The following is a 14,046-nucleotide window of genomic DNA, read 5'->3' as shown; positions in this document are numbered from 1 at the left end:
GGCTGGCAGCAGGCACCTGCTCATGTGGTTGGAACAGCAACATAAAGAAACATCACATGAGAGAAAACCTATCTAAATACACCTAATTTTCATCTTAATGTAGTCTAGCAGGTGTTTTGGGCAATCAGAGAAAAATAAACCTCCAGAGCTACCTGTCAAAGAGAGAAAGACAGCCTGAACACCTGGAGGACATGGGGAGTTTTACCTGAGCAAAATGTGAATAAGGGTTTAAACCAGAGAGGTAGGAAGCTGCTCCCAAAAGGAGGACACACAACATCTGGCATGATGCTGGGATGCTTCACCATCTCCATCTGTGGCCCAAATTCAGCAAAATATCTGCCCTATCTTTTCAGAACAGCACCTTCAATTTAGCTCACTCTGCAGAGACTCTCACTCAGCCCTAGGATATACTTAATAAAAGTCATTGTCATATTTAATATTCATATTAAAGAATCAGAAGGATCCAATCTAGGCCTGAAAACCTGAAATACCCCAAATACATTTAAAACAACACCAGTATAGGTGTCCTTATTTAAGTATCTGCCAAATGCTGGCAGTGTTCTCAAAACATGAATCAGGACAGAGCTATTTTATTTCCAGTGGAAATGCCTGAACCTCATTTAATCTGTTTCAGCTTTTGACCTGTCAGAACTCATATGGGATGAAGCATTGAGTGAATTATGGAAAATCAGCAACTTCTCCTGTGCCCTAATTATTGATCAAAGTAGAAGGTAAGCATTTGCAGGGTCCACACTTGAGTGAAATGCTTTTCCTACTCAGAAAAAACAGAAAGCTCAGTGCAAGCTTTTCTTCAGTGCTGCTGCTATCTATATTACCCAACTGTGACCTGAAAGTGAAAACAGCTATAAACATGCATGAATCATCTTCTTATATGAATGTTATCCAAGTTCAGACAGGTAGCCTGGATTGTTAAGCTGTTTTTACCTTACTATGCTGTGGTTAAAGCAAACTTGAGGTAAGGAAATGTACGTGTGTCAGTTTTAAAGCTGACATTGTTCCTCTAACATGTGAATAAAATTAAAACAAATCTCAGTACCATAAAAAGCTGCATTCTGTAAGCTGGGAAAAAAAACCAAAACACATGCTGTTTACTCCTGCCATTAATGCTCTCAAAAGGCATTTTCCTGACATAAAACTCATTTTCACCCCTGTTTTGGTTTTGCAGCATGGCAGCAATAATGTTTAAGCCCGTTGGACACCACCTCATGAAACATTCTACACATCAGCTCCATGGGGTGAGCATCCCACTGCTGGCTGCAGCCAGGGCCCTGACACCCAGGGCTTCCAAGAGAGAAGGAAACCCTTTAGCATCAGGTGAAAGATCAAAATAGAACATTTTGGGTTGTCATTTTAAAAAGAGCTTGTTTGGATATTGGAGTCTGGGAACATAAATCAATGGAAGTTTCAACTTCGGAAGCCAGTTTGGAACAAAAGGCAATGTAAAAACATTGAGCTGTCCCAAGGGCCCCACAAAGTCCATTTGCATCTTGTCTGTATGCTCCATGCAAGGGAGTCTAATTCCAGCACTTGCCAGCTATTAGCACGTGCTAATGAGGCTCCTGCAATTCCAGTTCAGGATGAGGACGGCAGGATTCCTCACAGAGCAGTGGGAGAGGCGTTCTGGCAATCAAGGAGCCATCCTGAAGAGGCATTTCTCCTCTGGTTACCACTAATTAAAGCCTCTTTTTGGCTCTTTTTAAAAAGCTTCTTTTTAAACCCACCATTTGTGGTGGGTCCAGTCAGCCAGTGTGGAGGCAGGATGGGTTTCAGGGACAGTCACAGAAGGAAGGTCACAGGGAAGGTCACAGGTTTCCTGCACTGTAACTGCATCTCATTCCAGATTAGTCCTTACCCAGACCAGACTTCCTTCCACTGATGCTGGGACGCTGACTGAATAGGGACACAGAAAAATCATCCACCTTGACCACCATGAGCTAGTTATGTCTATAAGTGAGACCTGTAGGAACTGGAAACTAGAAACTGGGAAGCACTAAGTGCAAAGGCTTTGGGGTATTTGCACCCACTGAAAGCATTAAAGGATCAGTCACTGTACTTAGGCTCAATCCCATATGCAAGGCTGTCCAACCACCTAGGAGAGACAGGAGCACCTCTGTGTCCAGGAGGGATGTAGTCTGATGCCCACTTGGCTGGTTTATCCTGTATCCTGCGTGGCAGTGAGGATGGAAAGCCCAGAGACAGTGGCAACCACCAGCATGACCTCTGTGCCACAGATTGTAAAGTGATTTAATTACAGTCACACCCTGGCTGTGATTTCCTCCTTTGGCTCAAGGAGACTCACACCCCCCTCGCAGGAATGGTGGGAAGATGCCCAAATCCTGCCCTGCACAGCACAGGGGAAATGCCCAAATCCTGCCCTGCACATCCCAGGAGAAATGCCCAAATCTGCCCTGCACGGCACAGGGAAAATGCCCAAATCCTGCCCTGCGTGGTACAGTGAAAATGCCCAAATCTGCCCTGCACAACATAGGGGAAATGTCCAAATCCTGCTCTGCAGAGCACAGCCCATGTCAGGACAGCAATGCTGGCTGGCCCAGCTCTACACACAGCACAGGCTCGTCTCACACAGCACACCCACCACATGAACTCCTCTGCATCTTGCCTGAAAAGAGCAAGCAGCATTCAGTTCAAACAGAAATGAAAGCAGAGCCCATTCTAACAAATGGGGAGATAACGAGCCCCAGTTATCCTCTTGGACACAGTCACAGCTCCTCTTAGTACCAAGCAGAGCTGGGAGTGCACAAGACAGGAAGAGGGCTCTTGGAGAACAGAAGAACCTGCTTTAAGGACATGACACAGAGCTACAACAACAAGGAGCGAGAGAAGTAGAAAGAGACATACTGGAGAAGCTGACCATTGCGAAATGCTGACACCGGTCTCCTGTGAATTCGATCGGACACCTACCGGAAGAGAGAAAACCAGAAAGAGAGAAACAAGATAGCAAAATGACACCCAAACAGGCTGAACTGAGGCCCCTTCTGATCCCTTCCACGGCTCCTATCTGTCTGCCTTCAGCCTTCACCCTTACCTGCAGCCCTAAGCCCTACCCAAAGCTGACACCAAGAGCCATCCCTGACTAGAGCACTCTACATCCACCGCTGTGCCCGGGAGGTTTTAAGTAGTGTGGTGCATTTTTTGTCTTCAAACATACTTTGCTTAGGATCTGGCATGTACAATCGCAAAGGCAGTTTCTCCAAACATCTCTGTCCGAAGAATCCATTTGGACATCTGGAGGGGAAAAGGGGAGAAATCACAGAACATGTCTGGCACAGTTCTTGAGGCTAAGGTCAGAAATAAAAAGTGCATTGTGATGAATGGAAAAAAATAAAGGCTTTACATGCGTATTTACTCTTTGCTTTAACCAGGCACCTGCAACATCAGTGTTCCAGCTCTGGTTTAGGCCTGGGTCTTCAAGCAGGCAGCTAAACCCCTCCTGCTCTGTCCTGCTCTGCCTGCCTCCTTCCTTCTCACCTGCTAGAAGCACTGGCAGGAAGACTGAGATGGGCTGGATGCTACTTTCAGAGACTCCGTGGAGCTGCTCTGTTGGCAAGAGGCACCAAAAGCAGTGAGCAGCTGCTCAGGCGACAGCGAGCGTTGGGTGTGGAAAGCATCTCCCCACTGTGACCCCAGAAGTACCCACGGGGTGCTCTCAGGGTGGTTAGAGAGAAAGCACGTGCAGAGTCTCTGTGCTAACAGAGAGGAAGGGACAGAGAAGAAAGCTGAGCTGAAGGGGTCTCACATGCTGTCCAAATGCAAGGCTCTCGGGCTCTGTCCTGGCCTGAGTCACCTGATGGGCCAAGGTGCGCCAGCTTATGGGCAGCTACACATTCACAGGATTCTCAGGTGGCAGGGAATGTGCCCTGCAGTCAAGGGCCACCAGGCACTGGTACCAGCCCATGAGTAGCTCCCCAGAGCACTCCCCAGCTGTGCCAGGTTTGGGGAGCACAGGGCCATTGGGCAGAGGTGCAGCAGGAGCTGCAGAACCACCAGGGTGAGCAGCACCTGCACCCTCTGCATTGTCACCCACTGCAGGTGAGCCTGGGAAGCGATGGGAGCCCAGCCTGGCGTGGTCAAACACTTCTCCCTCAGGCACTTGTCTCCCTCCCTCACTTCACATCTTTTCTTCTGGATATTCCTTGGATAGTCCTGCACAGGATCCCGAGTTTTCTTCAAGTCCCAGCTCTCACCTCCCTGTCCCACAGCTCCCTCCTTTCTCAACAGACCTCTCTTTCCTCTGAGCTTAAGAGGGCTTTATCTTTATAGCATTTTAACATCTGTTTTTCAACTTTTTGTGAGCGGAGCTGCAGGCTCTGCACCTGGTACACATCAGACCTTCCTCACTCTCAGATGCCACCCACAAGATCTCACTGTCCCATAGTGATCTGCAAGTGGACAACAAGGAAGGACTGAAGGACACCTCATAAAAAACAGATGAATCAGAGGCCAAATCTGATGTCAATGGCTCAGCTCCTGGCCAGGCCACTTCAAAGGACAGCAGGAGGTTGGAACAGCCACAGCACAGTGTCAGGCAACTGCTCCCAACCTGTGCATCTGGTGGGGGATGGCCCAGGTCCAAGTCCATGGCCAGGTCCAGGCTCCATGCAGAAAACCTTGATTTTTAGTAGTTGTACCTCATCATGGACATAGACTGACCTGGCTTTGGCACTTGATTTCTTGCTGGATTTCACTGCAGTTTGAGTAGGCCTGACCTGCTGCACCCTCACTGCCCATGACCAGTGTGGGTCAGCATCTGGGTTTTTGGGACCTGTGCTCACACCTCTAAGTGGGAGTGCTGGGCTATTTGTGCACCCCGAACTGCTCATGGAGAACTTCAGCTCTCATGGAGAGCTCATGGAGAACTCATGGGTCTGCATGAGGCTGCATTGAGCTCTCCAGTCATGCACTTCAGTTTCTCAGTAACCAAGTCACTTCTGAAACTGAAAATTCAACTCCCTAATCAGGTAAATATATTTGAAAAATTGGTGCTTTTTTCTCATTATTGGATGTTCATCTTGGGGCACAGGAAAGGGAGATGTACCAGGCACACCAAGCCAGCTCCCAAGGAAAGCTCAGCCCAAGGGGCGACCATCAGACATGGGACCTGGTGACCTTCCCTGCAATGAAGCAGAGGAAGCTGGTGCTGGGAAGTGAAGGAAATGCCCCGTTGTCAATCAAAAAGCACAAACCTGAGGCACTGGGTGGCGCAGACTCACAAAGACAGCCCCAGGGAAGCAGGACTGGAGAAACCCCTCAGAGATTGCACTGGGCTAAAAGCAAGAAATCCAAAAGAGACGGTGTCTTCCCAGTCCTTTCTGAAGTTTATTCATCACCTCTGATAGAGTCAGGAATTTCTTCACAGAGTCTTCAAGGGAATCCAGTTTAGCTTGCAACGTGCTTCCCATCTCTCTGGGTTCTGACATTTCCTGGATGTTGTGAGCACACCAAAGGGCCTCAAGGGTGCTGCTGAATGAAGCAATTGTCCCACCCACCCCAAAAAGGGGTGTTTTGTCAGAAATGAGCTAAAATTACCTCAGGTGCACACCTGCAAGATGTCAGCCAAGGCTGGAATTCCAGTGTGATTGAGGCTGCATGAAAGACTGAAAATTATGGGAAAACTGGTGGAAGGAAATAAAAGCCCAGAGAAAGGAATTGGTAAGAAGTGAAAAAGCAAAACAAAAAGGTGTCAAAGAGGCTTTGATGCCATGACAGCTACCATATAGCCCATCTTCAGATCTCTGCAGTCAGCCAAGCGTGGGTGGGGAGAAGAGCTCTTCTCTGTGTCTAGGACAGCTCAGGATTGTCATCTTTAGTTACTCAGTGATTCAGCACTGGGAGAAGTGACAGGAAAAATACCCCTCTGAACAAGAGCACCTTCTGTCACCTCTCAAGCTTGTGTACAAGCTGTCACGACACAATGTGCCACCGCTGCATACCTGGGTTCTGGCTCCTCATAAGCAAGGCTGCAGGCAGAAGCAGTGACCAGACCTTTGAGAGCATGCAGTGCTTTTGGTTCCTTTTTTAAAATCTGTCTCCAACTTCTAAGATGCTGAAGATGATTTATTATTTATTACTGTGGCCCCATATATGACTTCAAGGAAAGAAATTTCCAGTGTGCTTGGCACATGGTTCTCCCAGTCTGGACAGGAAGAGCAGTAGAGATCATCCCTTCTGCACTAAAATCTGCTGCCTGTGGTGAGGGCAGCTCTTCTGCAGTGAGGGATACACCTGAAAGTTAAGGCTCACTGCAGCTGAGAGCTGTGAGCTGGTCTTTGATCATGGCATCCTTCTTCCTGCACATTTGACTCAAGAGGTTCTGGCTGGCCGGCCCAGCAAAACCAAGTCCCTCCTTCTTTGGAAAATTCTTGCAGGGACTTCACAGCTGGTGGACTTCCCTGCAAATATCACCTCTGGAGTTTATGGTGCACTCACAGAGGCACAATGGGTCCCTCCCCAGAGGCCAAGGGAAGTGGGCAAGGGTGTGTCTGTAGAAATGGTCCTGGGGAAGGACAAGGCTGCACCAACCTCTTACAGACAGCATCTTGTCCCCTCTCTAGCCTGAGTGGAGACTCCCAGAACTGCCCTTGCTTAACTCCATCTCTCTGTGTCTAATTGCTACCTCTGAAAATTACTTGCAAATGCCATTTATAAAACTGGTCAGGGATTTTTCTGTCTAGATTCTGTTTTCTATTTTTGCTGGAAAATATCCCATTCTTTTAATTTTGACCTTAAGACCTTTTATTTTTTAATAACCCCATTTTGAAAACATCCGCAAATTTTTGCTCTTGGGTTCAGGATGAATTGCAGTGAGATATTTACATGGTAACAAAAATGCAGTAAGATGATCAGTCAAATAAAGCATCTCAAAAAGTACGAACCAAAATAGTTTGAATGACTCATTTTTATGATGTTTGCTGGGCACTTATTGCTGAAAATTAAGGAACTTTGACATTTTGCCCTGTATCAGGGCAGGGCAATAATTACTGTTAATTATTATTTGCTACTTTTGTCTTCCCGCTGGAAGCAAAACTTTTTCTGTCCAGCTGTTGCTCTAAATCTTGCAAGGGCAGGCACATTTCCTTTGCACCCCCAGATCTCAATTAAAATATGCCAAATACAGTATCTCTCATAAAGCAATCCATGCTACAGAAAAATGTGAATGAGCAGGTGCTTCAAAATAACACGATAAAGACAAGCTGTAGCAGAAGGACACAATGCACTGAAGTAAGCAATGGAAAAAAAAATGTTTCTAGCATGTTGCTTTTTTGTGGGAAGGGCTGAAAAAGAAGACAGTTCTGTCATTGTCCCCTGACCAGTCCCAGATGATCAGGCTCTGGAGAGCCGCAAAAGGCTGGACTCCACCAAATCACTGATGGGAAGAAGAGAAAGCAACCAGAATAAACACAAAGGCCTTCTCCAGAGCAGCTAATCAAGGCATGTTTGCTGCAGAGTGGAGTCCAAAGCTCAGGGACATCCACTGCTGGGCTCAGTGACGGCAGCAGGATCTGCGTCGCTGCCTTCACTGAGCCTTTGCTGTTGCAGGATCAGCTTCCACACTCTGATGGGCCTCAAGGGTCTGATGCAGTCACAGTGCATTGAGCAGGAGGCACAGATGGGCCACTTGAACCTGAAAAGGTACCCGATCTCATCACCCAAGATAAACAGCATGCAAAACCCAAGGAACGAGTCCTGGCTGGTTCGGGGGATTTGGAACAGGATGTGGAGATTTTCACCCCTAGCTCTTCATTTCCAAGGACATTGCAACACCTCCCTACAGGGCTGCTCTTACATCCATGGCACAGTGATGTCCTTGTGGCTGTGCAATGAGCAGCTGGTGCTGACCTAATGCCACTGGGAGGGGTGGAACAGTTCCAGATGCCACAGGGCAGCTGAGCAAACAGTGCTGCCAGGAGGACCGCAACCATACAGCATCCCTGTGATAGTCACACCTTTGGATGGTGCTCTGGGAAAGCACAAGGGAGTTGGTAGTGTGGCCAAAACTTCAGGATTATCTTTCTCTGTCCTGAGAAAATCTGTAGGAAATAATGTGCTTGGAGAAGGTGAACATGTGATTTTGAAAATTGGTGACTTGGATTCATCAATTAATTTTAAAATTATCTGATATTTTCTCCTTTTGCTTTGTTTTGTTTTTCATTCTCTCCTTGACTTTCACTTTTTGCCTGAGGTGGTCCAGGCCTCTGACCTGCCTCCCCCACATGAGGCAGAGCTGTCACCCCAAGCCCAGACTTTCTGTTTGTCTGCCAGTATTTGCAAATCATCCAGCCTGATTCTTGTGAGCACAACTAGTCCTACATGATGTGGGGCTGCTGCTCTGTAATACTCTTTTAGTCTTCTGATCTCACACAAGATCCTGGCCCAGAGCAGTTCACTTTGATTCCACTGACCACACAAAAGAGATGTGAAGAGCATTTCACTGGGCAGAGAAGGCTCTGCAGTGATGAGACCTGACTTGCTTGCTTTGTTTGGCTGGGAAGACCCCAACTGTACCTAATGTGTGCCAAGACCTAACTGGGGAAAAGAGCATTTCTGCTCTTTGGATAGCACAGCCCTGTGGGGCACCCAGCAACAACAGATTAGGGCAGCCTCCAAGTGCTCTAAGTTGTGCCAAGGGCTCTCCAGGATGGAGGCAGATCCAAGAGCAGAGGCTGCCAGTCATCCCAACGCTCTGTTTGACTGGACACAACAAACCAGGCACCACTGTTGTGTGCCCCAGCCCAGCTCACAGCCTGGAGACTTGCTTGTGTGCATCCCCTCTGTGCTCTACTCAGACCTGTCACTGCCCTGGAGTCCAGCTCCCAAGGCCTCTCTGAGCAATCTAGAGAAGCGTCAAGAAATTCTTCCAGTCAAGAGCTTGGGGCTTTTTAATTTACAAGGGCTGCTGAGTCAGTTCTGTCTGTGTGTGGCTCTGTCATTTCCCAGGTTTATGCAGAAAATTTGCAGAATATTTGAGGCAGGTCCCACTTCTCCCACTTAACTTCCAGGTGGTCTGTTTGCAGTATCAGGATAGCAGCACAGATCGCTTTATGTTCAGCTTTCCTTTGACACCAGCATGTGTAGAATTTACTTCAAATTAAGGATAAAATTATGGAAGAACACAATCCAGAAAGACACAATTTCTGGAACAATCCAAGTCCATTCTTGGCTCTTCCTCAGTGAAGAAAATGCTTTATCCAAGGTCTGTCTGAAGCATATTAAAAAGGGAGGGAGGAAGTGGGATTACAAGCAAATACTTTGTTCCTCAGGATTTAAAAGACCAGGAGGAACACGTTTCTGGGAAGCCTGTTATAAAATAATAATAAAAAGGCAGCTGCCAATTTAGGCAATATTTGTTGCAAATCAAGCATGAACCACAGCAGGAGAAGAAATTTTTTGAGAACTCATCTGCTGGTTTTGGTCCAGACTGCTAGGGGGAACATCTACAGGAAGGATTTCCTGTGCTTCTGGGCATCTGCAAGAATGGAACCCACTCCAAGAAGCTGATCGCAGGATGGTGGCAGGCAGTGAACAAGAACACTCCAAAATTCTGGTAGCTGGTATTGGAAAGGCTGGTAACATCACATGGGTGCTGGGGTGGGGGGTAGAACCCCCTGAGCATTCAGTGAGGGAGGGCTGGAAGCTGTCACAGGGGGCCAAGACGATCCCCCCAAGGCCCTGCTGGCTCTGATTGGAAGAGTGACATGGAAACAGCACATGGACACGTGTTCCTGGCTGGAGCTGCTCACGTGGCTCTTGTTGATCTCCAGAGCATTTGAAGAGGTTGTGAGCAGAACCTACTGATCTCTTCCATGCTCCTGCCTCAGAGGCACTGTCAGGCTGGAGGGCCAAGGCTGTTGTTGCAGAGATCAGAAATGAACTTGGAAGCCTGTACCTTTGCCTCCTCTCCTTTGTCCTCCTGCATCTTTCACAAACCACAGCAGCAGATCTGTCTTGGGGCAACGAGGAAGCCATGGAACATAGCAGCTCTTTATTTGCAGGCAAAGGTGAAGTCTGTTTATCCATCAGCATCTTCCCCAAAAATCACCCTTGTCACTGGGAGAGCCATTTTATGGGAAACACTTTTCAGTTTAAATGCTTCTGCATTCTTCAATAGCTATTATCCTCTAGAATCCAGAAACTCTAAAATAACACCACTTCAAAAGGCAGGTTTTCTTATCTTCAGTCTTAGATTTAATGATAAAAACACCCAAGGAGAATGAGCATCCAGGGATCTCCTCAAGCAGTAAGATCAGAAGTGACAGTGCTGTGTGGAAGGCACTCAGTCCCCCGGCTTTCTGTGAACATGGAGCCACCTTTTCTGGCAGACGAGCAGTGACAGTGCAGACCTTCCCAGCATCTCCTTCTGGGTAACACTTTCCTGCCCTGTTCAGTTCCCATCTGGTTTTAGCAATTGGTACCTTGGAACTCATCAGGAAAATCATCTGCAAAGTGAGGAATTCAGGCTTTTGAATGATACGAAATAATTAGGTCTGTTTGGTGTGGCACATAAAATCTTAATGGAATCCATCACTGAGCATTCCCTCTGTTCATCATCTGTCAGAGCAGCCTGGTTGGAAGGTAGGCTGGAATTGCTTTGGTTAAAACAGTCTGTCTGCTGAAGACATTTGACAACTACCACAGTATTCTTCATTAAGGAAAAGTGATTCTTATGCATGGTTGGAATTCAGCTAACTCTTGTTGTAATTAGAAATTGATCCCATTCAAATCTTCATTTGCATTTAGGTTCTTCCCAAAAGAAATAGCCTTGAAATCTGTGCCTCTGCCATGACCACATTGCTTACAGATATTGATTCATACACCCCTCCACACTTCAAGAGTTCAGCCCTTCCCAGAATGGAAAGACTGGAATTTCTGGGGCTTCCTGGGCTACAGCTACCCCAGAATAGTGGCTGTGACTTTAGGCATCAAATGGGGCTTCCCCCATGTTTCCTGTGGGGAACACTGACAAGATGAGCCCACGGTGCCACCAAGAAGCCAATGGCAGTGACAACTACACTAAAGCACAGGGCTGGGGCTCCCACTCCATGCACGCATGGGAAATGTGGAAGCCACAACTTCTGTTTCCTGTCCTGCCCAGCTCTTACTGTGTCTAAGGGGCGAGTCTGGGAGAACTGGGAGATGTTCCTTCCACCACAGCTGCACTGGAAAGCCGGAGCACAAGAGCTCAGCAGGATGCACTTCCACATGGCCTTTTCTGCTGCTCCCTGCAGAATCAAAGGAGTACTGGGACAAGGGAGGAGATGCCCACAGGCTTTCCACGGGGGCTGAGGGTCATGTTCAGTGCATCCTCCAAGGCCTGAGGAGCTGAGGTAGCATCACATCCTGCAGTGCTGCTGGGCTGACATCCACAGATGTAAATACCTTTGGCTGTGTCTCCACTGAGAGGTCTCTAGGTTCCAAAGGCAGAAAACTGTCAGCTCTGGGCTTCTCCGAGCTGGGCAATGATGCCTGGGTCACCAGGTGAGCTCACAAGAGGATTCCATCTGCTCAGTGAATGCACACCCAGGGCACCACATCCTTCTCACTGTGCAGGAGCCCAGGGGCAGGTACAGGTGAGCTCTGGGTACCTGCACCTCCAGCACAGGCAATCAGACTGCACAGCTCGTCCTAGGCACTATAAGGCTTGGGGGGTGACGTGTGAGATGCTCTTGGGCTTTCTGGATCTGAATCAGGGCTGAAAAAGTCTCACATCCCATTCCACATCCCTCAGGCTGTGCAGCCCCACTTCAAACTCTTCAAAGCTCATTTTAAGTGTAACTTAGTACACGTCTCTAGTTTTTTCTTGCAGGTTTGAAGGGGGAAACAAACATCCCACAGTGGCCACAAAGCTGCACAGAGAGGGGAACAGCTGGGGGTTAACCCTGGGCCCATGAGATACAGGAGAGGTCAGGGCAGGTCTTAGCAAGGGACCCCTCCAGTCATGGGGGAGGGAGGAGGCTGTGCCCCTGAAAGTCTCCCTGACTGGAGGACAGGACATGTCAGCTCAGGGGGAGCAAAAGGGACCCAAATTTCCTTGAAGCTGCAGAGGAGAAAGGGGAGAAAGGGAAAAGAAACAGCCAGGACAAACATATTCTTAGAGGGAGAAAAGCCAGGAAAAATGAACAGTGACACGCACACAAAAAAGGAAAATACGAGCCCTTGCCCCCCACCCTTGCCCCTCTAGTGCCCCTTTCTGAACCTGCACAGCTCAAACTGCAATTGCCAGGAGAATTTCAGAGCTACCCCCAACTCTGGCAGTTGCACAAAGGTCTCCTCTCCCTCAGCCAAGAAATTTCCATATTGACACAAGAACTCCACTCACTTACTTGCACGACAGCTGATTAATCCCCTCGATGTAGTAGCACACCCCTCCATTGACACAATAGGACTTGGCTGTTTCGTTGCATTTTCTGGCATGCCCGGACCAGGAGGAGAGAGTTGTGGTTACTGCAGGGGAAAACAAAAACACACACAAAAAGGATATATTGTTATTTTCTTTGTTTGGCAGTTCTGCTTCCTTAGATGATTTTCTACGAGTTCATTTGCCAAAGTAAAAACCCCAGAGCTACAAACCTTAGCTGTGCCTTCAGACCCACCTTCAGGTCCCAACAGGAGCTGCAAATCGACCCTTCCTTTCCCAGCAAAAGGGGCCAAGTGAGTGAGGAGTTGAAGACTCATCTTCCTCTAAGCAGCCAGCACGTAGTACAAGATCATTTTTTTGGCAAGCTGTAGGGAAGTGCCCCTTTCCCACTGTCCTTGGCCCTCCCTCATGCTCAGAATGCTGTGCCAGCAGGCAAGCAGGAGGTCAGGAAGAAGAGGAGCTGCAGAGTCAGAGTCCCAGCGGCGTGCTGCTGAGGCCTGAGCACCTCAGGACACTGGAGCCAGACCCAGAGGTGCTGCAGGGGACTTTGCACTGCTCCACACCTCTGTCAGTTGAGTTTTCAGAGCCAGGAGCAGGTCTGGCACCAGCAAGAACAGCTCCATCTGTCCCTGCCCTTTCCTGAGCGCTCCTCTGTGCTGCCACAACTGGGCTGCCCCAACAGCCCCAGCGAAGGGCAGCAGCAGAAGTCAGCCAGCCCCAGCTCGTGCTGAGGGAGGCAGCCAGCACGACTCAAGTTTCCTGGGATACAGGTGCTTTTCCAAATCTAAACTTCTTTCTAGAGAAAAGCTTTACAGTCCTGTAAGTGACAAGAAAACCTGAAGGCAGTCTGCAGAATTTCACTGTAACTCCTGTCTCTGAAAGACTCTGATAAGCTTACAGCCCAAAGCAGAGTCTCCACAGGTAAAACAAAGGCTTCTAGGAAGGAAAAAATCAGTTGTCAGAGCACTGATACAGCTTACAGAAGGTGAGCACCTTTGGGGAATGCAGACCCATCTTCACATAAGTTTAAGAAGTGCTGGGCACTAAAAAGCATGGATTTTTTACAGCTGAATACTTAACCTCATTAAAAATAGGTATCTTTCCTGCACTACCCACCTTGCTCAGACCCTATCGCAGTTACACCTCCAGCAGTGTGGCTATGCTTACTTTGCAACACCTTTTATGCTGTAATTAAAGCTTCTGGATGGGAGATATTCTCTCCCATCCTGTTTTCCAAAGCAAAAATGAGCCTTGTGGAGAGGTTAGTGACACCACCACTGAGACTGAACTCCTCACTGACACAGGACTCGAGGAAGAAAGCTTGAACCAGAGCCAGGCAGGAGTCAGGCAGAGCCACAGGAGGAGCAGCAGGGCAAGCCATGGCCTGTCCCAGAGGGAGCCAGGGCTGCTCCCCATTCCTCGGGCAGCCCCTGTGCGCATCCCACCTCTGCAGGGGCTCCAAGGCTGCCTCAGGCTGCAGCCCACAAGCCAGAGCCAAGGGCTGCATTCCCTGCTCCAGCTCCAGCCCAGCACCTGCTGGGAACATCTGAGTTCTCCCAGGCAAAGGAGGGCTCCCAGCACCTCGTGAAGTCTCTCACATGTGGGTGATGCTTGGCACACGAGCAACCAGGACAAGTTTGTTCTGCCTCTCA

General features: G+C 48.5%; 1 protein-coding gene across 5 annotated transcripts in view; it reads right to left on the bottom strand.

The window, feature by feature from the left end:
• Window positions 1-14,046, bottom strand: part of NRG2 (neuregulin 2) — a 153,774-nt gene that overhangs the window by 17,204 nt on the left and 122,524 nt on the right. For 3 of the 5 annotated variants that reach the window (XM_068205564.1, XM_068205565.1, XM_068205562.1), the window contains 2 exons: window positions 12,360-12,480; window positions 2,881-2,939 (listed from right to left, as the gene is read on the bottom strand). In XM_068205564.1, coding sequence (XP_068061665.1) covers window positions 2,881-2,939; window positions 12,360-12,480 — 180 coding nt within the window. Of the gene's footprint in view, window positions 1-2,880; window positions 2,940-3,190; window positions 3,268-12,359; window positions 12,481-14,046 lie in introns of all 5 variants that reach the window. The other 2 variants (XM_068205561.1, XM_068205563.1) reach the window with 1 other exon arrangement.

The sequence above is a fragment of the Anomalospiza imberbis genome, chromosome 15 (genome assembly GCF_031753505.1).
Source record: "Anomalospiza imberbis isolate Cuckoo-Finch-1a 21T00152 chromosome 15, ASM3175350v1, whole genome shotgun sequence".
In the NCBI taxonomy this organism is placed as follows: domain Eukaryota; kingdom Metazoa; phylum Chordata; class Aves; order Passeriformes; family Viduidae; genus Anomalospiza; species Anomalospiza imberbis.
The sequence above is the reverse complement of the archived record's forward strand: the minus strand, read 5'-3'. Positions and strand labels throughout refer to the sequence as shown.